This window comes from Coffea arabica, chromosome 6c, assembly GCF_036785885.1.
Source record: "Coffea arabica cultivar ET-39 chromosome 6c, Coffea Arabica ET-39 HiFi, whole genome shotgun sequence".
Taxonomy (NCBI): Eukaryota; Viridiplantae; Streptophyta; class Magnoliopsida; order Gentianales; family Rubiaceae; genus Coffea; species Coffea arabica.
The window spans coordinates 24,737,701-24,762,784 of NC_092320.1; the positions used below are offsets into that span (position 1 = coordinate 24,737,701).

At 34.2% G+C, this 25,084-nt stretch overlaps 1 protein-coding gene across 14 annotated transcripts; it reads left to right on the forward strand.

The window, feature by feature from the left end:
• Positions 1 to 261: 261 nt before the first annotated feature.
• LOC113691599 (uncharacterized) lies at positions 262 to 17,311 on the forward strand. Of its 14 annotated transcripts, none has more exons than XM_027209810.2 (12): positions 274 to 664; positions 3,189 to 3,293; positions 3,378 to 3,622; positions 4,137 to 4,191; positions 4,996 to 5,031; positions 5,116 to 5,160; positions 5,597 to 5,674; positions 5,786 to 5,851; positions 6,176 to 6,214; positions 14,294 to 14,393; positions 15,761 to 15,911; positions 17,045 to 17,311. In XM_027209810.2, exons 3-12 carry the CDS (start codon positions 3,408 to 3,410, stop codon positions 17,061 to 17,063), a joined length of 804 nt encoding a protein of 267 aa, XP_027065611.1. In that variant the 5' UTR covers positions 274 to 664; positions 3,189 to 3,293; positions 3,378 to 3,407; the 3' UTR covers positions 17,064 to 17,311. The 14 variants fall into 14 exon arrangements, with proteins under 14 accessions (XP_071909446.1, XP_071909452.1, XP_071909453.1 ...); XM_027209811.2 differs by having other exon boundaries at positions 275 to 664; positions 5,597 to 5,680; positions 14,294 to 14,389; XM_027209808.2 differs by having other exon boundaries at positions 276 to 664; positions 5,597 to 5,680.
• Positions 17,312 to 25,084: the final 7,773 nt, after the last annotated feature.

Here is a 25,084-nt window from a genome sequence, read left to right on the forward strand (position 1 = left end):
TGATTTTGTTATCAAAACCCTAACTTCAGAGAAGGTTAGTTAATTTTATAAACATCAAGAAAGGTCAATGAAATTGTGGAAACGGAGGCTTCTAAAATTATCCCTTGGATTAAACTTGTTTACGCTCGGATGAGGGCCTTTTTTGTCACCAACAGTGATAGTGGCACACAGATACAAACACAATATCAAGTAGAAGCACTATAAATGTTCTTTCCCATTCAAATTTGTGTCCAAAAATTTATTTTTTGTTCATTTTATTATGTTCGTGCCCATATTTACCATGTACGTGTCTACATCCTTTAGAGTAGTGTCTCTATCGCACGGTGCCGCGCTGTTAGCATACGTGATCCTAAACTGCACTACTCCCTAAGTCCCAACATTATCCATGCGATCGTCAGCATATATTCCATTCACTCCCATACCTCACCCACTCTCGGTTCTCTCCCTAATTCTCTGCCTTTCCATTTCAAATAAACAAGCACGCACAACAGAGGCAAATTGCGCGCCAAAACAGCACAAACAACACAGGATCAGCGCCAAGAAGAAGAAGAAAACGAAGTAGGGGGAAAAAAGCTGTGGAAGGAAAAGGAGGAGGAGGAGCCATCCCAGTCCGCCAGTGTCGTCATCTTCTAATCGGCTTCATCTGCTTCAACGAAAATTCTCTGTTAAGTTTCCTTATTGACCCTGTGATTTTCTTATGTTTAAAGTTCTGGTCTGCAGCACTTGTCTTGCCATGCTTTATCCTCATTTTTCTTGATTCAATCGGTTTTAGATGGTTGAATTTGATCAAAATTTACTAGAATTCTTTGTTTTCTTTTGTCGAAATTTGCTGAATTTGTAAATGCTCATCATCTGTCTGTCAAAAGTCCCTCCTTGAAAATGAGAAGAATACTTCAAACCTTCTCTGTCGTTTTGGTGCAATTTTCGTTGTCTGTGTTTGTAGTCTACGTGCTTCTGTGGGTTTTGAAAATTGCGAACATTATCCTCAACTTTCCCTTATTTTGTGATTTGACCCCTGCTGTTTACCAAGTTTTCAATTGTTTACCAAACTTTCAATTCATACTTTATTTCTTGATTCTCAATTAGCTCCCTAAGATTGGAAAAGTGAGTCTTGACTTTATTTGGCATTTCAATTGATCCTAGTTAGCTTTAACTAGTTATATTTAATGTCTGGAATTCATGTAAGCCCCATATAGGACGCAGGTTGTGTATTATAGTTGTTTCGCTTTCTGTATTTGCTCTTGCTTTACTTTGTGGAATGTAATCGTGCGTGTTTATAGCAGCGGAAGCTTGAAGGTTAGGCACTTTCCTTTATTTAGTTATCTATGTGTTATGCATTTTCATGTCTTTAAAAGTCTTTTTCTATTAATTAAATGCATGCTATTTTTTTAGTTTGAATTAACTAGAATTTTGGCTCTATTATTATAAGAACGCTAATTAATCTTGCACCCACTTTTCATCAAATGTAAGGAGGTTCTCAGGGCCGATACCTTGATTTTCTTTCCTCCCAACTAAGCACCTGAATCTACTTCTCTTGTTTTTGTAGAGTGTGTCATCTAAATAAACAATTTTGATCGTTTTCTATCTAAAAATTAAAAAGAAAAATTAACTTTTAGCTAAATGTATAGAATTTTGATCGTTTTCTATCTAAAAATTAAAAAGAAAAATTAACTTTTAGCTAAATGTATAGAATTTTTTTTTGGTTAAGCAAAATGTATAGATGACTTGTTACATCTAGAACCCAATATTGAGTGGTGACTCCTTATTCTTGAAAATCCCGTTTCCTAGATTTTACTAGGTACTTGAATTGTCACATTTGCCAAGTCCAATCTTAGGCTCTTTTTCTGTTTTCTTTTGTTTTTGATTTATTTTATCAAGAACCAAAAATTTACTTTAATCTTCAACAACTCCTTTTTGCTTCCATTTTATTTTATTATTTTTTTTGAAAGGTATGCGACGTGAGATCCTCAATCCCTTTGTTTAGTTATTCATTGAAAATGACGCAATTGTTGATTAAGGCTAGGATAGGTAAATTAAGGCAAAGGGCACGGCTGGTATCCAAATTGCCCGTTTCCAGATGCCGGACGTTGGCTAAAAGGACTAAATTGACTAAATTGTTGAAACTTTAAAGTTTAGGAACTAAATTAGCTAGAATATAAGTTTATGGATTAAATAAGTGATTTCCCCTTCTTTAATAGAACGTTTAATGGCATATAAGTTTCCTATGTAAACTACATGCATAGAGTGTGCAAGAACCACAAGTTATCCTAAGCAACTACAGTTCAACTTTACTGTAGCTTCAACTTGCATGTAAATCCCTTAGTCACTAATGGAGAACAGAAGAGACAACAAAAAATTAGTAAAAGAAAATTTGTAGGCTGGAACCACGATTCTCTCCCCTCCTCTCCCCAGCATGGTGCATCCTCTTCTATCCATTCCCCTGCCATGTACAAGCACCCTTCTCCCCCTAATTTTCTCTAGAAGCTGGATCTACTCCAGGTTTGGCTTTACTCTTGCCAAACTTCAACTTAATACGGACATAAATTTTGAGTTGTAAAGTTGTCAGAATATTCTTAAAAGAACTATGGTTTGGGATTTTGTAATATGCAATATGGATTTCTAACTAGTTTTGATAGTTTGGTTAAAATCCCTAAGGAATTTAATGGGTAACGGGGTAATTTGCTCTGGATAGAGCACATTACCTGATTGCCCACTAAACTTTTCAAATGGTATAATTTTGGCCACTCAACTTTTAAGAGTATGAAGTTACCCGCTCAACTTCCAAATGTGTATATTTTGGGCCATTTTGTCTACTTAGATCGTCAAGTCTGCCACATCTAAGGACTCACATGGATCATGAGATATAATCGGAAGCAGACTTGACATCTAAGGACTCACATGGATCATGAGATATAATCGGAAGCTGACTTGACAATGAAAACAGACGGAATGGCCCAAAAATATACACGTTTGAGAGTTAAGTGGGTAACTTTACTATAAAAAGTTGAGTGGTTGAATCTATATCATTTCAAAAGTATAGGGGAAACCGGGTAATTTTCTCAATCTATTTTTCTTTTGCTTGATTGTTATTGGTAGAATGGGAGAAATGCTGATATGCTTTAAGAATCTATTCTCATTTTCCTTTTGAGAATGAGAGAGACTCTAAACATTACATCTAAATGATACAGTTCCACAATCTATCTTCAAAGTACTGAAACTTAGCTCAGGCCACTGGAATTGGAGAGAAGAGGGAGGAGGGGGCACTGTGCTTTGAAGAAGCAAGGAATAGCAGAGTTGTGGCCACTTCTGAATTGTTTTCCTTGGCTCAATTTTGTTTCTAGTCTTTTGTTTATATATTTTTATTACTCTCGTAACAGGAAAGCTTTACAAAAAACCAAAGAGTCATAATGGCTCTTGCAGCAAGCTTCACTTTGGCCTGTCCTTCTCTATCTCTATCTTCAAGGACAAGAATTTCTTCATCTGGATCTTGTTATCCTCTCAGATGTTCGATCCAAAACTCTTCCCTCTCAGTTTCAGTGCCTGACACCACCATCTCCAAGTGCAACGAAACCTTGTCAGCAATTCAAAATTCCGGTATAATTGCTTGTCTTCGCGCTGAAAGGTAAAGTCCTATAACCTATAATCTCCATTTTTTATTTTTTTTGTCTTCCCATAAGTTTCAGGCCTATATGAATCCACGTAAAATATAGGCATTTATAAATTTCTAAGGACAATATTAGTATATCACTTGAGCATAGTATTCTATGTGGCGCAAAAGGTGTTTAGAAGCATGCTTTTGAGATTTTTTCAAAGCATTTTCCTAAAAAGTGCGATCAGAGCCTTTGCCTCCAGTAATACAAATAAGTATTCCAGGTAGTATATGGATGTTGCTTTGGTAATTTTAGCAAGTGGTAGAAGAAGAGTAGCCAAATGACCTTCATTGGATAGAAGATGTACCCAATATAGGAATTATTAGTAGCTTCATACCTCTAGGAGTTCAAGCAAATTGTGAGGTATGATGGCAGGGGAATTTTTAGTTTTTTTGGTAATAGCTTGTTAAAGGGCATCCTCAAATTGGAAGAGCCACGAATTGATTCTGATTTGGTACTTGATCTACTCCCTGCTATGTCATCTAGTGCAGAATTGGCATTTGAAGCTGCTCGTGCTGCATTAAATGGTGGAATTACTGTGGTAAGTTCATCAGTGTCCTATAAGTTGAGATTTATAAAACAATGGGATTACATGTTACATAACTATTGGCTTGTTTGGATTAGCTGTTTTTAAAAAATCACACGTTTTTCAATTAAAAAAAAATCTACCGTAACACCCCAAAAAACACATTAAAGATCCAAATCACTAAAAAAAAACCACTATTTCTCCACATAATCTCCCCTTCTCTCTTCACCACCATGCGCACCAGCCTTTGTCTCTCCCCCTTTCCTTCCGCCACTGCTGCACCTCCCCCTCCCCTCCTTAGCCCCCTAAACCTCTCGCACTTTTGCCCTCACAACCCCAACCACATGCCATGTGACTGGGGGTGGAAGAGGGGAAATGGGAGGGGGCTGTGGAGAGAGGTGGCAGAGAAGGAGGGTGGGGTGGCAGAGGAGGGGGAAGGTGGCAAGGGTGGGTGGTTGGCTGGGATTGTAGGAGATGGGAAGGGTAGCAGTTAAAAACAACCTTAATACTCTAAAATCACCACTTTGTTTTTTAACAAAAAAAAACCTATAGTAAAATTTTTTAAAAGCACCCCAAAAAACACCTAAAGCAAATGGGAATGGTTAAGAAAGATAAGTGTTAAATCAAGCATTCTGATAAATCATTTGGTTTTTGGAGTTACTGGAAGGTTTGCAAATTTGTTTGGCCTGCTTAATTGCTTATACTTGGTGGCATAGTTATGACCATCAAGAGAAATGAAACAACGACTTACACTATTCGTAGGATGGTAAGTTTCAAACTTTAAAGTTGATTACTGAGAAATGACTTGATGTTCTGCAGCTGGAGATTGTAATGTCCAATCCAGGTGTCTTTGAGGTAATTTTCAACATATCACTTTCCCTCTATGCCAGGTAGTGGCGGCAAACTTGTTGGTTAATATACTGTCCTTTCACAAGACAGGTTTTACAGCAATTAGTGCACGAGTATCCAACAAAAATAATAGGGGTAAGTTTAGGGTTTTTTCCCCAAATCTTCTATACATTTCAACTTGTCTTACTTTTAAGTACGCATCTCAAAGATTCAAAAATGGTAGCTCCATTGGCCTTATGTAGGGTGGATTGTATGCTTGGTAGTTGCTTCTCCTATTGTACACTAAAACTTATATATGGGAATATTTTTTTAGCCTAGTGTCAGGCTTGCTTTTAAATAAGCAAGGCAACTAATATTTTACTGGATTTTCGTATATAAAGTTTAGCATTAGTCATTGCTATCATTTGTAAAATAATTTAGGATGGAAATTTGTTCCTTTTTGTCAACTCTGGTTGTGTGGAATCTTAACTTGAATTTTTATCGTTTCTACTGTTTACTGGAACAAAAGAATGGCCGAAAACAGTAATAAAAAGAGAAGTAACATTATACAATTTCTTTTTTTGTGCTGCAGGTTGGGACTGTTTTAAATCTTGAAGATGCCAAACATGCTATGAGCCATGGAGCTAAGTTTCTTCTTAGTCCTGCAATGGTAATGGTATGGACAGAACAGAAAGTAGGCTGCACTGCTGCTGATTCCTGTAAAAGCGTAGACTGATATATTTGTTTTAATTAGATGTTGACTTCTCATTTTCTGTTCAAGGGTATTTTGGATGATGTTTCATGCAGCAAAGCTCTATATATACCTGGAGCCATGACTCCAACAGAGGTAGAATTATTCTTGGCTATCAATACTACTTTATTGGGTCGGATTTTGTTTAGGAATTCAACGATCTTTGTTGTTCTTGGGCTGAGCTTGCCAATGTAACTTGTTACACCATATGCTTATGTACATAAGTGTGTCTGATATATTAGGTGGTGATGCCTTGTTGTCCTAAAGATATATTTTCCCAACAAAGATGTTTCCTTTAAAGATGTATTATTTTGTTTGACTTTTATTTGTTTTTCGTTATCTTTTAAAGAAATGTATGATTGATAAAGAAAGAAAAGAATAGACAAAGCAAGTTGCTTAGTTATCTTCATACTTATGCAGATATTGTCCGCATTCAGTTCTGGAGCCAAAATGATCAAGGTCTGTAACTCTTCTGCTAATAGGAAACCAAATATTTCAATTGTCACTTCTTGTTATGTTTTGCAATTTGTGTTGTGATATTAAGTTTAATCCTATCTGTCCAATATTCCAGAATTAACAACTTTTTATTAGAAAATAAATTTTATCTGGTTTATGGCAAAAGACAATATTTTTGTGCAAATCTGATCTGCCTAAATGATATACTGTGCATGGGTGATGACAGATCAATAAATAAGGTTTTGACTGGAGCGCTCTAGAGCCAAGTAATTGATTGATTATACCCAAAGAAGAAAATGAAAACCTAGTGTTTACTTTCCGAATAGCAGAGTTAACTTAGAAAACATAATACTGTTAATAATAATGCCATGAGGAAGTTTATATTAGAAATCATCTTCTCCAGGTCTGCCTTGTTATCAAATTTGAAGGATTTTGATCTTGTTTGTCTTCATTAGATGTGGAGATAATATTTCGAGATATCGTTGAAATTTTTTGGCACAATCAAGAACATTTGTGTTGTTGTAAGATTTCCTACACTAACAAGCTCTTTAGAATTTTGAATCTTTTTAGATTCTTTCTTTAGGTGAATAATGTCATAATTGAAACATATTTTTTGATCTGTTGTGCGATAATTTTGATGGTTATGTTTCTTGTAATCTCATGAATTCATGTTTCCTATTATCATGTGAAGGACTGCATCCTATTATCATGTTTCCTATCATTCTAAATCAACTCTACATAACTCATTTTGGATTAGAAAACAACTTGATGGCTTCAATCCGCTTTTATAAATTAAGTTGAGGCATTATGTAGGGCCAGGGTTTGATCATGGTGGTGTAGTAAGAGAGTGAGAGGGGGAAAGAGAGAGAGGGAGAGAGTATGTTAAAAGGATGAGTGAATGGATTTATGATCTACAAAAGTGAACATTACTATTTATCTCATGAGGAGAAGACCACATTGTTAAGAGAATATAAGTACTCTTGTAGATAAATAAATTAGTAAGGGTATTCTTGTAAATAGTTTTTAGATTTGTACTACTATAAATATTAGTTTGTCACTCATAATACGAGAGTTAGACATTTCTCCCAAAATACATGTTATCGTGGTATCAGAGCTAAAGTTCTAGAGTTAGGGTTAGACATCTAGCAAAAGTCCTGCTCACGCGATACTGTACATCGCATTACTGGTTACGCATATTGTTCATCACGAATTTTGATTATTTTTTTTGTTTGAAGTGATATTCGTTATGGCTGATAGTTTATCAAAAGTGTGATGGCGTCCACTAATGTTTTGACAATGGTGACGCCTCAAATCACAAATTGGAAGTTGAACGGCACTAATTATCAACAGTGGCAACAGTGGTCAAAAGCTGTTAAGATTTATTTGATAACCTTAGAAAAGCAACGACATCTCATAGATGACTCTCCTACGGAGGATAAGAAGAGACTAATGTGGATTCAAGAGGATGCCCAAATTGTTGGAGCACTATGAAATTCTATGGAGTCACGAATTACTTACGTGTGTTCTCATTTTGAGACAACAAAAGAAGTTTGAAATTATGTCCGGTTATTATACTGCAGTAATCTTTCACGGATGTAATGCCTCAAGTGATACTACAGTTATGCAGAGGTAAAGAAAACAAACGCTTGTGCTCAAATTCTTGGCTGGCCTTAAGCCAGAATTTGAATCAATCAAATCTCAAATTTTAGCAGGTGAACAATTATTATCCTTTGCAGAGTCATATGCTCGTGTCTTAAGTTCTGCATCTAAAGATAATGCACAAGGTGATGGTACTCTAATTAATAACAAGTCTACTTTAGTTGCTAATAACAATCGGATAGAACAACTTAGTCCTGGAGGTGAGCAACTTAGTTTTGGACGTGCCTCTAATGGAGGAAGAAGTAGAGGAGGTCGAGGTACCTATGAGTGTACTCATTGTGGTTTGAAAAATCACATTCGTGATATTTGTTGAGATTTGGTTGGAAAACCTCATCGGTTTGCTAATACGGTTACCACTGACTAAACTGAATCAGGTTCTTCAGCACAAGGGTTCCAGAAGACTTACCATATCCGAGAAAGATTATGTTAAATTCCTAAAGTGTCAAACTGCAAATCACGTATTTTTTTCCTCTGCTTCTTTAGCACAACAAGGTAAAGTTATGGCTTGTTTCCTCATATCCTCTAATTCTGATTCATGGGTTATTGACTCTGGGGCTACTGATCATATGTCAGGTACCTCTAGACATTTTTGTAATATTCAAGAGTCTATTTCCTTTCCTCATGTTACTTTAACTGATGGATCTACAACTAGAGTTAAAGGAAAAGGACTAGAAATTAACCCATCTCTTCCGCTGTCTTCTGTTCTTTATATACCCAATTTGTCTTTTAATATAATGTATGTTAGTAAACTTACTAAATTTTTGTAGTGTTCAGTTACTTTTTCTTCTGATTTTGTTACCATTCAAGATTTGAAGATAAAGAGGACGATTGGTGGAGGGCATGAGCAAAATGGTCTTCATTTTCTAACTCTAATGGTCCAATTGTGTGTTTTGCTACTGTTTCTCCCTTGAAATTAATTGTCGTTTGGGTCATTCATCTTTACAAAATTTGAAGATGTTGGTTCCTACTTGAGTCAATTGTCTTCTTTAGAATATGAATCTTGTCAGTTAGAAAAGTATCATCGTGTTTCTTTTGCCCCTAGAGTCAATAAACGGGTTTGTGAACCCTTTTTGTTAGTTCATTCTGATGTTTGGGGTCCTAGTCGTGTCACTTCAAAGTTTGGTTTTAAATATTTTGTAATCTTTGTTGATGACTTTTCTAGAGTTACATGGTTTTATTTAATGAAAGATCGTTCAGAGCTATATTTCATTTTTTGTACATTTATTACAGAAATAAAGAATCAATTTAATGTACCTATACGTATATTTCGCAGTGCTAATGCGAAAGAATATTTTTCCACTCTTTTTGATACTTTTATGACTAAATCCGGTATAATTCATCAGTTCTCTTGTCCTCACACTCTACAATAGAATGGAGTTGTTGAAAGAAAAATTGAACATTTAGCCGAAATTGGTCGAACACTTTTGTGGCACATGAATGTGCCTAAACAGTTTTGAAGTGATGCAATTTTAACTGCATGTTATTTAATTAATCGCATGCCATCTAATATTCTTGGAGGCCAATTACCTCACTCCATTCTTTTTCCTCTTGAACTTGTGTTTAAATTACCTTTTCGTATTTTTGGATGTGTGTGTTTTGTCCATCAGCTTGTTCCCGGAGTGAATAAATTAGATCCTCATGCTATTAAGTTTACTTTCTTAAAATACGCACAAGCGCAAAAATGATATAGATATTACAGTCAAGTTTTAAATCGGTTTTTCACTTGTGTTGATGTTACTTTATTTGAATCTACTCCTTATTTTATGAAACAAGATATACCTCGCGAGTTAGAACAATGGTTCTCTTTTCCTTCTCCTGTTTTGCCAGTCCCTTCATCTTTATCACTTGAGTTATACAGTCCATCAGATTCCACAACTCGGTTATCTCGTTCTAGTTTTCAAATTTATTCTCGTCGTTCTGTAGTTGAGAAAGCTCCTAATACATCACGCATTTCACCAATTAACTTTCAATCTTCAAATCCAGGTATGAGCCCCTCCTATGAGTTAGATCTTCCTTTTGCTTTATGCAAAGGTAAGAGGCATATTCTCATCCTATTTCTAATTTTATTTCTTATTCTCGTATTCCTCCGTCAATTTTTCTTTTGTTGCTTCACTTGATTTTGTATCTATTTTAACTTTATTACCCATGCTCTCAATCATCCTAGTTGGAGATTAGCTATGCAAGAAGAGATGTTTGCTTTGAAGTAAAATGATACTTGGGATCTTGTCTCTCTTCCTTCTGATAAGCCTGTTGTTGGTTGTAAATTGGTATACACTATAAAAGTACAATCTAATGGTTCTATTGATAGATTGAAGCTCGTCTGGTAGCTAAAGGATTTACTCAGGCGTACAGAATCGACTGTTTAGAGACATTTTTTTAGGTTGCAAAAATTACATTTGTTCGTTTTCTTATCTCTTTGGCAGCAACTTATAATTGGCCATTGCATTAGTTGGATGTGAAAAATGCATTTTTATATGTTTTTTACATGGAGATTTGGACGAAGAGATATATATGGAACGACCTCTTGGATTTGTTGTTCATGGGAAGAATTCGCGGTTGGTTTGTCATTTGAAAAATCCTTATATGGATTGAAATAGTCTCCTAGGATTTGGTTTGGCCGGTTTAGTACTGTTGTTATGGAGTTCGATCTGACAAGATGTGGAATAGATCACTCTATTTTATTGGCATTCTGATGCTGGTAAGATTTTATTAGTTGTTTACATGGATGATATTGTGATTACATGTAATGATGTTGTGCGGATCAGCAGCTTAAGTCTAATCTGCAGGCAAACTTTCAGGCAAAGGATTTAGGTCACTTACAATATTTTTTAAGTATTGAGGTAGTTCGGTCTAAATATGGGATTTATTTATGCCAAAGAAAATATGTACTCGATATGTTGAGGGAAGTTGGAATGTTAGGTTGTCGACCTGTGGATACTCCTATGGATTCTAATGTGAAATTAGTAGGAGATCAAGGTGCATTACTAAATGATCTTGAGCAATATCGAAAATTTGTGGGTAAATTAAATTATCTCACTGTAATAGGCCTGACATTTTGTTTGCAATGAGTGTCGTGAGTCAATTTTTTGAGACTCCTCGTACCAGTCATTGGGATGCTGTTATACGAATTCTCAGGTATCTTAAAAGTGTTCCCGGAAAAGGGTTGCTGTATCAAAATAATGGACACACTGATATTGAAGGATACAGTGATGCAGATTGGGTTGATTCTGCCTCAGATCGAAGATCAACTACAGGATATTGTATGTTTGTTGGTGGTAATTTAATGTCGTGGAAGAGTAAGAAACAAACGGTTGTCTCCAAGTCAAGTGCAGAATCTGAATACCGTGCTATGGCTCACACTGTGTGTGAATTGATTTGGTTGAAGAGCATGTTACTTGAAAATGGGTTTGAATATAAACAGCCTATGAATTTAGTGTGTGATAATCAGGCCGCTATTCATATTGTGTCTAACCCAATGTTTCATGAAATGACAAAATATAGTGAAGTTGATTGTTATTTCATTCGAGAGAAATTACTTGATGGAGTCATTAAGATATTTCATGTACAATAATCTATAGATCAATTAACTGATTTGTTTACTAAGCGTTTAGGGGGCTCTAGGGTGATATACATTTGTGACAAGTTGGGTGCTTATGATATATATGTTTCAACTTGAGGGAGAGTGTTAAGAGAATATAAATACTCTTATAAATAAATAAATTAGTAAGAGTATTCTTGTAAATAATTTGTTAGATTTGTAGTACTATAAATAGTAGTTGGTCATTCATAATCTAGAGTTAGACATTTTTCTCCCAAAATACATGTTATCACACATTAATGTGTGAAAAAAGCTTCTAGTTAGTTCAAATTACAATAATGAGTAAGAATATGAGATCAGCTATGTTTATATGACAATACACGGTGGCTATTGAAATGGCTAGAGAAGTGATTTGGCAAAGAAATGAAATGAGCAGCAAGTTTGTTACAACGAAAAGTTGGGTGGTGAAAGTATCTCTCTTATAAAGAGTATCAGAAAGTGGTCCCAAGGTAGGCCCCTAATCTGACACCAGATCCTGTGGGCAGGAGGTTATTCGTAAGGAATGGCTCTCTTTTCCCACAGGTTATAATCAAGTAGATGTAAACAAAGTACGTGGTACGCTGGGTTTTCATGGTAGCATGTATCAAGTGGTTCTCTTGGGAATGCCAGGTACATAATATTCATATGTTTCAGTCTTTCCTGGAGGATAAGGAGTGATAGAGAAGAACGTCAAATGGCAGCAATTGAGTAAAGTTTATGATAGCTGTGGCAAAGATGCTTCAAAATCCCAGGCTTCATTTTTTGCATGCTTTTGAGATAAGGAGCCTATTTGGAGTTGGATTGTGTCTTTACTAGCATTTATCTAAGTAGTTCTTTAGTTGTTTAATTTTTATGCTATTGGATATATTCTAAATTTTCATCAAGGTATTGTATCAATGTAGCTTTTGGCAGGAATTTTCCGTTCACTAATTACTGTTTTGGAGTTGAGTAATGGTAGTTTTCTGATTTGGAATTTGTATGAGTTTTGAAAATGGAGTCTTGTTCATTTTTATAATTAAGGAGGGAATCCTAATTCGAAATAGGAGTTAGTTATGAGTCTGTATGTTGTACTTCATGGAGAGAAGACAGATTTCCTACATTAATAAAATTCATGCACACTTGCAATCTTGAAGCTTATAAAATCTTGCTTGAGTTTAATGCCTAAATATTCAATGGGGTGATTGCTACAATTCCTTTTTTATTTTTTATTTTTTTAGTCTAAAACTTGAATTTCCTGCAATTTTTTGCTATAATTTACTATTCTGATCCCATTGATGTCTGTTCCTTTGATTGCCCACCCTTGTAGTTGTGAATCCTAAACCTCAAAGTACCTATCCACAATTCTGTTGCCCCATCAGCAGCTTTGATGCTCTGTCAAGGAGCCTTTGCCTTGGCAAATGTCAGGCCATAAGTATCTGGCGTGCTGCAAATAATGGTTATCCACCAAAGTGAGTTTCAGAGAGATATTTTATGATACACTTGGTATTCTACTCAACAACTTGTTATTTGATAATTAGATGAGGAGATGTCGTGAACATTCAATGTTACCAACTTCTTCAAGCGTAAAGACATCATGAAGGATAGATTTAGCAATTTGAGTACCTGGTGGAAACTGATCTTCTACATCAGATCCTCAATCCTCTAGAATGAATCGGACTCTTAAATTTTGCCTTTGATACGCATACAGCTCTTGGTTCTAAGGCAGTTTTAACTCTTAATGTGCCTCTAGTCTGAACACGGACATGCCTATTCTTATAGAAGGGAAAACAGGTGATGGATGGTGGTCTTCAATTCCAACCTGTCATCTCCTTGATTTGTAGTTGTTTCCTTTTTGTTATGTTTACTGGTTGTATCTCGTTGATATCAAGCATTAAAGATATAGAGATAGCACATCGTTTTGCGAGATGTGAAAAGAGGACCGTCATACTTATTGCATAGCTATGCATGCAGACACCTGCGTTTTCTTTTAAAGAAAAGAAGTAGAAGTCTTACAAGATTCATTTGAATAACTAAGAGATATAGAATACTTATGTAAGATCTTCTCTAAATTGATGTGATATTTATTTTTAACATCATGTTTGCTGAGTTACATGCAATAGTGGTCAGTGACATTTTTTACTAGCTCTGGTTTTTGCCTATATTACTGATAGACAGCCTCATATTTGAAAAACTTCATTTAACAGCTTCACCTTTAGAGTCAAGAAGAAGAACTTTGTCCAGCCCAGTTTAACATTTCTTACTCTTATGGACACAAAACTGCACAGAACCCTTTCCCATGATATCATGAAACTATAAAGTTTTAAAATGGAAAAAAGAAAAAAATTAATTAAAAGGACAAGGAGAACTTTAGTGTTGTTTCCTTACCAGTCTTTTTCTCATTGGTTTGAATGAAAGTAGAGGTTTAAGAAGGGTTGAGTGTTTGCTTAAAATGAGACTTCCCTAGTGGCAGTTGCTTTTGTTTACTTTAAAATCTTTCTCTGGGATGATCTTGCCCTCAAAGTTGTAAGAGCTGAGCTTATAATTAATATTGAAAATTCTTTACCCAGTATGGTACATTTCTTTGCATCATAATTTCATTTTTAGAGAAAAATGTTTGGGAGAACTCAGTGCCATGGGATGTTGCAGTTCCTTTCCCTATCCTTTTCTTTCTTAATGAACTACCGTACCTGTCTTGCTACCGAAGTCTATTAACATCCAGCTGCTAAATCTACTAATCCGAACTTAGTGTCTATGGTTAATTTGGCTGACTTTGAGGGCTTTTGTACCTATTGACTGCAATTATGGTTCAGGTGGTAAAATATTGTGTGTTCTTTTCCTTTTTACTTCCTGTTCCTTTGTTGCAACAGGTGTATCCAGTGTCTGCATTGGGTGGTATCCAATACATAGCAGCTCTGAAAAAGCCCTTCCCTCATATCCCTTTGATTGCCTCTCAGGGCATAACAGTAGGTTTGGCTTCATCTCTCTTAAAAGCCTAGATATTCTTTCCTTAGCACTACCAAGAGGTGATGCTTTCCTGTTAGGATTTTGAGATGCTCATCCACTATTTTACCTTCTATGAAGTTATTAATTATATCTGTCTAATTTTACTTGTAAGAATGAAAAGGTTGGTGAAAGAGTTTGTATACTAGCTGCCGTCTGAAACATTTGCTTGAAACTGTGTCGAGGAAAGTTAATAGAGGATTTCTCTTTTCCTTATTTTACATTATTTAGGGCTTGGAGGAAGGGTAATTAAGGTGAAAGAAATGCACATCTTTCTGTTTGGGGAGTCTGAGAGACAAACTGAGGATAAGCACGGAACTATATGTTTTTGTCTAATCAAATCAAGGGACCAATAAATTGGCTTTAATTTTTAGTTGGGAGATTGGTTGCATGGCGATTGGTCAGAATAATCCTTGTTAATGTTTTAAGTGGTTTCTCAGAAATTTGATGTGAATTATGGATTCGATTCATATTACTTGATGAATAACTATGGTTATACTAGCTTATCACAGAAATTCTACAATAATACACGGTTGTTTCTAAGGGTTAAGTTTCTTGTGATTGTTATTGTTGGGAAATTACATGGATGCTTTGTCTGAAATTGGAAGTTTCTGACCTTCTTACCAAATTACTAAGTGTATATATCTGGCCATGTGAAAATTTTAATGTGCATGCAACCTGGAGAACTAGCTGGGCTCGTAAGCTCATTTTTGTTTGCAATCTTAAAAGATGTTTATTACAGGATACTTGATTTTTCTCCAGCAGGGTTTTCATCTATTTTATTAGTTTCTGTGCTGATTTTGGATACATCTAGTTATTGGATATTGACGCAAAATACTTTTGTATATAGGTTTAGGGTGCCTTTTCTTTTGTTAGTCTTGGTTGGCTAGTACTTCCTCGTATAATTGAATCTGCCAATCATTTTCTGTTAGTCTTTGTTGGCTAGTGAAAATTGTCCACTTTACATTGGTTACATTTGATATCTCTAAGTAATGCTGCTTCATGACCTTTTTCTTTTTGTTCCGTTTGAAGCCATACTTTGAATGAACGATGCTTCTTAAAAGGCAATTGGATTTTCTCATTTTGCTTCTCTCTCTTAAAATTCCCCAAACAAAAGAAAAATCTGTGCAACAAGAAAAAGTTTTCTCATGGTTTACCAATTTTATGCTTCATACATGTATGCTGGATCCATCCAAATGCTTCATATTTTTGGCTTTTACATGTATTTTGATCTCCTTAAAGTGGTTATCGTCAATTGCTTGACCTTCATTAACACATCCGCTATCAAAGCAATGCTTGTTACAAGTTGGCTACACCTTTTAACACTGATGCAGATTTGGTTGGGGAGTATATTGCTCATGGAGCAACATCAGTTGTTTTGTCTGATGCTATATTCAGTAAGAAGGCCATGGGAGAAAGGAATTTTGAGACCATTTATCAGCTTTCACGTTCTGCAGCTTCCCAGGCGATTGAAGCTGTAGAAAGGTTAGAATTCGCCTAGTAGTGCTTGATTTCTTTCAATAAAACGAAACTTACTTTTGGTCATTTTTTCTTCATTGCATATATATATATATATATATATATATATATACATACACATATATTCTTGTCTGTCTTGTTTTTACCAATTGTTGCTGCGTTTCATCGGAAAATAAGACTACTGAATAAATATAAGTGAACATGAAAAGAGGCAACTTCAAAAGGTTCAGCTCTGTTTCTCTTAGTCATGGAGGCATATCGAGCCTTTTTTTTTTAACCGTAAAATTACCAGCTCAAACTTGTTTCTTCTTGAGCTTTCAAGTAGTGGTGGCAAATTGGATTCAAATCTATTTATCCATCCAAATAAACGGAGCTTAATTTGAGATGGATGCTTAATAAAAATTTTATGACTTAAAATGAATGGCCATTTAAATCCAATTAAGGAAACTATATAATCCCACAAGTTTCTTACTTTTTTACTCACTCTAGAACTCTCTCTCTCTATGGCATCTGTCTGTTAGTCGTTCGAAGGCCAAGCATGGTTTTTGGAGACTCCACACTAATTGGCAATTGCAAAACAATAGTCAAAATGTTACTCCTTATCATCATTGATTTATTTAATATTATAGGAAAAATATTTTTTTCCCTTTTTTTGGCATTTTACTTCATTTTGTAGGATTGGTAACATATGGCTATTTTTTTTTTTAAATTTTACCCTTTTTATTATTGCATCAGTCATTGGCTAACATGCAATTTTACAGAGAATTTCACTTCAACTATTTCCAATGCTCAGGCAGCATTGGACACCTGTTATGATCTTACGCAATGAAAATCAAACTTGGTTTTTTGAACTTGATACAAGCTTTGAGACACTGGGTGGTTATAGTTCATACAAGATCATGAACTCCAAGATAATTCACTCTTTAAGATTTCTCTATATTGGCTATACTATATGGTCTTTAGACTTGCAATATACTCAACAGACAATTGTTTGACTAACCCAAGATTAATAAGAGAGTTGCAATATATTCCCTTTATGTCATTTTTAGATTCCATGATCTCTGATAAATATTAATAAGAATTTCATAATATAAATATTCATTTCATTTATATATATTCGCATTCTCATTTCTTTGCAGATGTTACCGGGAGCCATAATTTCCTATTGCAAACAAATATAGATCACACAATCTCTTGTACCTGTGAGTACAACAATTGGATATGCGAAGTTGATGGCATATATATCTACCAACTGGTTGGGCAAGATTTGTTGAATGCCATTTCCTTGGAGAAGGAAGTGTTATTATTTTTAATTTATTACAAAATAATAATTATCATGTAATGCTTTTCAATTCCCAGTTAATCAAAGAATATTGCACCTATCTATAAAATATTTTATTTCTTTCTTTGATTTTGTTCGGCTACTAATATACCAATCCAGAATAAATATAATTCAAAATTTTGAAACAAAATAAAATCGAAGATCGTGAACGACTATATTTACAAAATACAAATTCGTTCATGCGTAACAAAACATACAAATATAGGGAAGCTATAGGGAAGCTAACAAAGTTGCTGATGCGCTGTCCAATGTGGGCGTATTTCATCCAGAGTATCAAGTCAAGCTTTACGAGGCCTTTAATTCGTTCCCAACTATGGCTCGTGGGGCCATTCGACTTGATAGATTAGGAATGCCTTCAATTCGGAAAAGTAAGCGTATGAAAGGCTGAGAACAAAGGACAACTGGAGCTAATATGCGGTTGAATGAGACATGGAGGTTTTGTGTTTGATTTATTACCTTTTCAGTCGATTGCTGTACTTCGAATTGGTCTTTCTTAGTGTGTAAATTTTGCTCCTATCAATAAAATTAAAAAAAAAAACTTATAAAAAAAAAAACAAAACAAAAAAAAACAAAACAAAACATACAAATAGGCAATGGCAAATATTAAACACATGCTAAAAAACTTAATACACCTTAACTAAAAAAAATATATAATAATTGCATTTTCAAACGTGGTCATTTATAAACTGAACTTCATATCTAACTATGCTAAAAAAAAAGAAAGTGCATCTCTTTCTTTATCTACTTCTTTTGCAAATTTAGCAAAGGCCTCTAAATTTGGATATTTCAACTATCTTTGCTCTAATTTCATTATTCAACCATACAACTTGATTGGAATGAAAATTTTCTGCATCACAATTCATCCTAACTCTATCAGCTGTATCATCACTGCAATTTTCAAAAAAAAAAAAAAAAAAAAGGCCTGGACTCTACCTACCAAAAAATATCATAAACATAAAAAACAGCCAAAAAATTTATATGTAACAAAAAAAAAACTATAACCAACGAAAGAAAAAATCTTACCTTACAAAGTGTAATTTCCAACAATTGTAGTTATCTTTTTGATAATTCCACCCATTGGTACAAAACAGTCATGGAGCCTATGCTTTTATACAACTAGCAAACACATCCAAACAAATAGATAAAAACATAATCAATATTTGAGTTGACTATTACTTCACTCATTCCAATAAATCTGATTGACTACAACTACTTTACTACGAAAATAGTACATGGCTAACTATGACGTACAACAATAATATCAAAACATGACCAATAACAAGACAAATAGTAACAGCATTAAAAATACACAAAAAATATGAATAAATATAAACTAAAAATATTTAATGTACTTTAATTTATATTAAAATAACTTTCCAATGCATAACTAAAATTATAATGCAATAAATATAAAAATTATACAAATTAAATAGATTTATACAATACAATAAAAATTAAAAAAATATATAAGACACCACATATAAACATAAATAGAGCAATTATCTATCAACAAAATTAACTAGCTCAAAAATATCTTATTCTCTTATTACTTGGATCCCATATATATAACAAACTGCAACAATACAATTATCCAACTGCAACTCAAGCCCACATACATAATAAACACAGTTATATTAATAAAATTTTTTAACCAGAATGTTTTCCCCTTATCCAAAAGCCCAAAAAGCATACATCCAGTTACACATTGTAAACTCTGTCATAGCAACTTTTATTCCCTCCATCTTTTTCTACTCTGAATGTTTCTAAAGCATTCATATGAATAAATTCTTGAAACTCCAATTGCACAGCTTCAAGGTTATGGTAATAACCATGCATCTGATTTCTTTTTTATTAGTTTCTACAATAATTTGACCTTTTTTTCTCTATTTCAATTTACTGACTTCAAAAACTCACTGAATCAACACTATATCACTATCAAAAACTATATGTACTGAAATTGCTTTCATTTCTTTTTCCTTTTTTCAGATTATATAGTTTTGTACACCTAAATTATGATCTAGCACTTAGATCTAAAATTACTAGTCCTTCCATCGGCATGCTTGATGGCCAGATCTTTTATTTTTTCAATCTCACTTTTTCCCCTCTTGCTTTAAAAAAATAGTGATCTGCTCATCTTCCTTGTTGGTCTTATTTTTTTCCCTTAATTTTTAGTTTCTTCAATCTCTACAGTCTATCCAAAAAATCCATCCTCTCTAATATGTGCAGTACTTTGAGTCCATATAATGCAAATACATCTAATCCTAATATGCTAAAACACTTATTGTTACTCTAAAAGTTATTTTCTCCCTCTATATAAATTTTATATTTTCCCCCCATAATCCAACTTAAACCCTCTCACATGTATAATTATTTTGAGTAAGTTTCTTTTTTTCGTTGTCTTTTTTTTTTTTTTGCAATCGCCTATCAACATTCATTAGTAATTTTTTTTCCGATAACTCCGTCTATTCCTCAAAAATAAACTCAATTCTATTATAAATTTAATGATTCATCATATTCTGAATATTATTCCTACAATAATGGTTGAGAAAATGAAATTTTTAAAATTTTATATTCTACCTTTCTAACCCAATCTTATAATTCATTTTAATTTCACTTGTCTTTTCACAGAATCATAGCTATTAGTTTGCTTCATAGCACAACATTTTTAATGAATTCTACTTTGTTTGCATTTGCGTCATAAAAAACAACCTCTTTTTGATGATCATTCATATCTTACTTCCCATGCTTCATACCTTTAACTACTGTAATACTAGACAATTATCTCTATAGGTTTTAAACTATATATAAAATTTCAAACAAATCTATTGTGTCTAAACAAACTTTTTCTCAAGTTTTGGAAAACATATTATGTCAAGTTAATTATAATCATTCTTGTTTTAAAAAATAAATGTTTCTTTTCACCTATTCCCTTCTACGATGCACTACTAAGGTTATGTTATCTTTTTTCCACATTATAAATTTCAAATTACACTTTTGAAGCGTCAAATTTAATTAATACTCAGTTTTCATTTATCTATCCTATAATTCGCTACCATTTTAGTTTAGACCACAATCTATCTCTCTCCTATTATTACACATAATATTATTTGACTTCATTTCTACAACTCTTTTTCATTTATTGTATGTTATACTTTATTTTGTTTTTCTGCACATGTCCTTCTATAACAAATACACATGGAATTATATTTCTCTTACAGCAATGTACATTCTTTGAGTTAATCATATGTTTGATTTTTGCTTTCAGCACCAACTGATCACAAGTAGTGAAAGATTCTGTGCTATCCATACATAACAGTTCAACATGGAGGTAATCTATTCTCTTTCATTATAAACCATTCATTTTTTATCATCTTTATTTTGCTTCTACTAAATATATGCTTAAACAAATTTCCTTTATATTTACTATAACTTATGGCAATATTGTTTGCTTATAATACCAATTATATACTTCAATTACAAAACTACTTATCTGCATGCTACTAGCAGTTATATTTTCTATTTTGTCAAGTACAAATACAAATACCAGCACTTTCATTCCCCTTTTATTTAGTTCATAGTTCCTTTCTCTTATTCTATTCAAAAACTTATTACCCAGGGACCACTAATTACATTTTCCACTCAATATTATAGCAAACCATGTCACATACAACTGCAGCCACAATTTTGCACAAACAAGTTGTTAGGCAATTCTAGCAAACCTCATGGAAGCAATTGAAATATACAATCACCTATTTATCACATTTAAAATAAAGGACATCCACTAGGTCATATAGCTTGATGGTCAAATGTTTGAGAATGGATGAATAGATATCATATAAACTTGAACTAGGAGATATCATATTATCCAACCACAATGAAAATATGGAATTTTTTTTTAACATAGCCCATTTCAGCAGAAATGGATTCCAAAGAGATTATGATTGGACCACAATCTCTTAGACAGCGATTCCAACATGCATTACACCCTACTATCTATTAATAAGTACTTTACATTATTGGAAAGTTTCTGTTCATTGAGTGAATATTTGAACGTGCATCATGATGTTACATTTGACTTTAAATTCTTTGACAAAATTGCCCTTGCGCTAATGGTTAGATTTGTGCATATGAATACCTATTTCACTTTCTCTTGTTTTTTTGTATCATTAGATCCACATTGCCTTTCATTTCCTTCCCTTCTCTTCATCTCTAGTTCCACCAGGGTAGACATGGCCATAATTTAGATTTGAACTAGACCCAAAGAGTAATTGGATCAATAATTTGTCAAATAGCCATTTGATCTGAATATGGGGAACTGGAAATAAGGCTAAAGCCTTGACTAAATGTTTTGGTTCAAGTACATCAAAATTGAATCTAGAACCCAATTGGCTGTTTCAATCGGTCCAAAACATCTATTCGAGGGGAAAAAAAGATCAACAAAACTCTAAACCGGTTGGGCCCAGTTTGGAGTTTAAATTCTGAAATCAAGCATGGAGAAGTACTACTAATACTTTGCTAGCAGATATTTTGCTGTTGCTAGTGGCAGTTAAATTGAAATGGCTACAGTAGGTAATAAGTTTATATTTTCTTTGGCTCTCTTTGTCTTTTATTTCTCCTTATTCTACATTCATTATCATATAGTTTTAGAATCAATTAGTAACCATATACGATGAAGTGCAACTAGAAAGAACAGCAATTGTAATAGGAAGGAAGCAAAATTATAATCGGAAGGAACCATAATTCCAAAATTCATGAAGCATAGTTCAAGTAGTTGCAACTCAAGCAATGATTCTCAATGAATATACTGGTAAACCAAATGTAGACTTTGTAAAAGAGCACTCTTGTGCATTTTGTCAATTATTGATAGCCAAAAATACAATATTCCACCTTCTACATAATCAATAACTACCAAACTATAAGGAAAACTTGATAACATAGGTTTTGTTTGATTCCCTTAGTTTATGGGTGCTTTAGGAAGACAAATTTTTACAAAAAAAACATTAGCATTAACTTACAAAAAATACCCTAAAACATAACAAATTTTCTTAAAACAATAAAAAAGATCACTAGCCTTCCACCATCATTGCCTTTCCATATCTTTTCTCATTCCCCTACCTATTCCACTTGCCATCTCATTCTTCTCCCATTCCTTCTTCCCCCCCCCCTCCTTCCTTCTCCTTTCTCCACCATATTCCATTTCTTTCTAGGTATCCATGTCCTCCCTTTTTCTCCTGAGAATAGGTTGACCAAAAATAAAGAAGGAGAGGAGGAAATCGGGGCAGTAGGGTGGGAGGCGAAAATAAAGGTAATGGGAAAGGGTGAGGGGTAATGGGAAGGAAAAGGAAGGAGGGATGAGCAGGAGAAAGAAAAGGGAAGGGGAGAAGAAAGGGGGTAGTGGGTTTGAGGAGGAGGATAGAGAGGTGAAAACGAGAAGGGAAAGAGGAGAGAAGGGTGTGAAGCAATGATCGGGGAGAAAGATGTAGAAGGGTGACTAGCAAACCCACACATACTATCAAAGTGGATCCATAGTTTCTTTTGAAACTTTTTCATGAGCAGGGTGCAAGTACACATCAAATGAGAATTCACCTATTCAGGTAAATGGATACGGAGCTCTTAAGAGCATATTCGGGCAGCTTGATCAAAATTCCGTTGACACTCCGTCAACATTTTCCTAGAATACTAACAAGTATTTCACCACTTCACATCATTCTCCAACCACCGTTCAACCCCCTACTGGGCCTGCACGTTAAAATTTAAGAAGGGTAATACTCGAGTATACCAGTTCAAGTTCAAGAGTTCAAGTACGAGTTCACGTCCAAGTGACAAGACTCGTTGTTCGTTGATCGTGCCAATCAAGCCCTTGTCGGCTCAACCCGACCAACTAGCCAATGGGGTTTGGGCCCAAGCATGCAATAGAGTCGATGGAATAACCATCGCATCGACCAATAAGTCAAGTACAAGCATAACATTTCATCTCATATCAATAGCAAGTCACAAAGGAGCGAGTATGATAAAGTACATCCTCGTTCCAATATTAACAGTTCAAGAATAACGAGAGCAAGTAGTTCAAGCAAGTGAACATGTCATTTAAGTAAGAGACATGACACATAAGCACTTTACATGCACTTAAAACACTCACCACGGCAACAAATTCAAGTGTTCATCTCGGATGCACTTCCGACCTCACTTCCCCGTCCTAAAATCACATATATAAAGTGCCATGAGACCCACTATGCCAAGTCACATTATTCAAAAGGAAATTGAGTTCAAAATGGTTCAACAACTCCAACTTAAAGTTGGAAATGAAAGTAAAGACAATTTTAGGAAAACAGGATTTTTTCTAGTTTTACGCGATGCTATTTGAAAATTCATATCTCAAGATTCTTAAGCCCAAAATTTATAAAATTTATACCGTTGGAAAATAGATTCAAAGGGTCACAATTTTTCAGAAGACACATATGTAAGATTCCATCCACAAGTCAGTCAAATTCCATCATAAAGTTGCTGCTTCATCCAGTAGACAAACAGAACAGGTATGGAAATTCAGTCAACTTTGGAAAATCACAAATATTCATAGCAATTGAGAAAAATTCTGAAATTTTCACGGTAGAAAGTACTCTGAATCTAGTTTCAAATGCAACAAGCAAAACTCAATTTAGATATTTTTACACCAAGATATGACAGATTTCCCAAAACTGCTCAGAGTCTCCTGCAGAAAGTTTCCAGCCATGGTTTCTGGTCAAGTTGTGAGGTTTAAGCCACTTAAAATGCATGATTTTAATCAAATTTCAATACACACTTGTAGGCTAAAGTAGTATAAAGCATTTTGAGCAAAAACAAACCTAGAATCATGATAAAATTTTCAAAACCAAGGCTGCAACTTCCCCCCTAGCAACCAGAAATTTTACTTTCAAGTTTTCCAACTTTCCTTCAACTAATTGTCCCAAATTCAACCAACCATACTTAACAAATCCATAAAGTTTCATCTCCAACATAACCATAGACACATATGTAGCCATAATCACAACAAGAAAGCACCATAATCATAGGCATAATTAAACTCTAGAACTCAAGTATGAAAGATAAGCATCATCAACTTGAAAACTACCAAGATTCTCCACCAAATCATGTTTTTGTCCAACAATCAACCTTATTTTCAACATAAGACAAAAAAAGAAGATTAATCTAGCATTTTATCTCTTTTGCTTCCAACCAAGATGAACTTTCAACCACCAAATCTTCTCCTTTTTGCAAGCTCTAGCAAAGGTAGATGGAATCCCCAAGCTATCTTCTTCCTTTTCCCACAAAATACAAGTAAGATTCAATCTATTTTGGATGAAGTTTCTTCTCTGTTTTCCTCCTCAAGCTCATGGCTCTCTCTCTCTCTCTCTTTCTCTTTCTTTCTCTTGTGTTTGTTTGTTCTTTCTTAAAACAAGAAATGGAAGATAAATGGTAAGAAAGCTTTGGTCAAAAGTTAAAGAAAGAGGCTTGGCTCTTATGGTGACTCATGTCACCTTCTAGAGAATTCTTATTGCACTAAACCCCCCTCATTTTTTTCAAAAGTTCCTTTCACACCCTACTTAAAAGGAAAAATTGCATTTTATCCCACACACAAATTTTCACATGTAAAATTTAATAAAAGCCTTAAAACAAAATCATTATCAAATAAATAAATAAATAGATGACTAAATAAATAAAATACCATATATTTAGACTAAGTAAATTAACAAATTTTTTTCTAGGTCCTCACATTGGTGACCAAGTGGTAAAGAAGACGTACATAGTAATAGGCAGTTATAGGTGTGTGGGGGTCTTTTCCTATCCTTCTCACCCACTG

Coding starts and splice junctions, on each gene's coding strand:
- LOC113691599 (XM_072053345.1), top strand. CDS start 3,408: ATGGCTCTTGCAGCAAGCTTCACTTTGGCCTGTCCTTCTCTATCTCTA. Junction 5,161..5,596: donor ATCCAACAAAAATAATAGGG/GTAAGTTTAGGG, acceptor TTTGTGCTGCAG/GTTGGGACTGTTTTAAATCT. Junction 5,681..5,785: donor TTAGTCCTGCAATGGTAATG/GTATGGACAGAA, acceptor TTTCTGTTCAAG/GGTATTTTGGATGATGTTTC.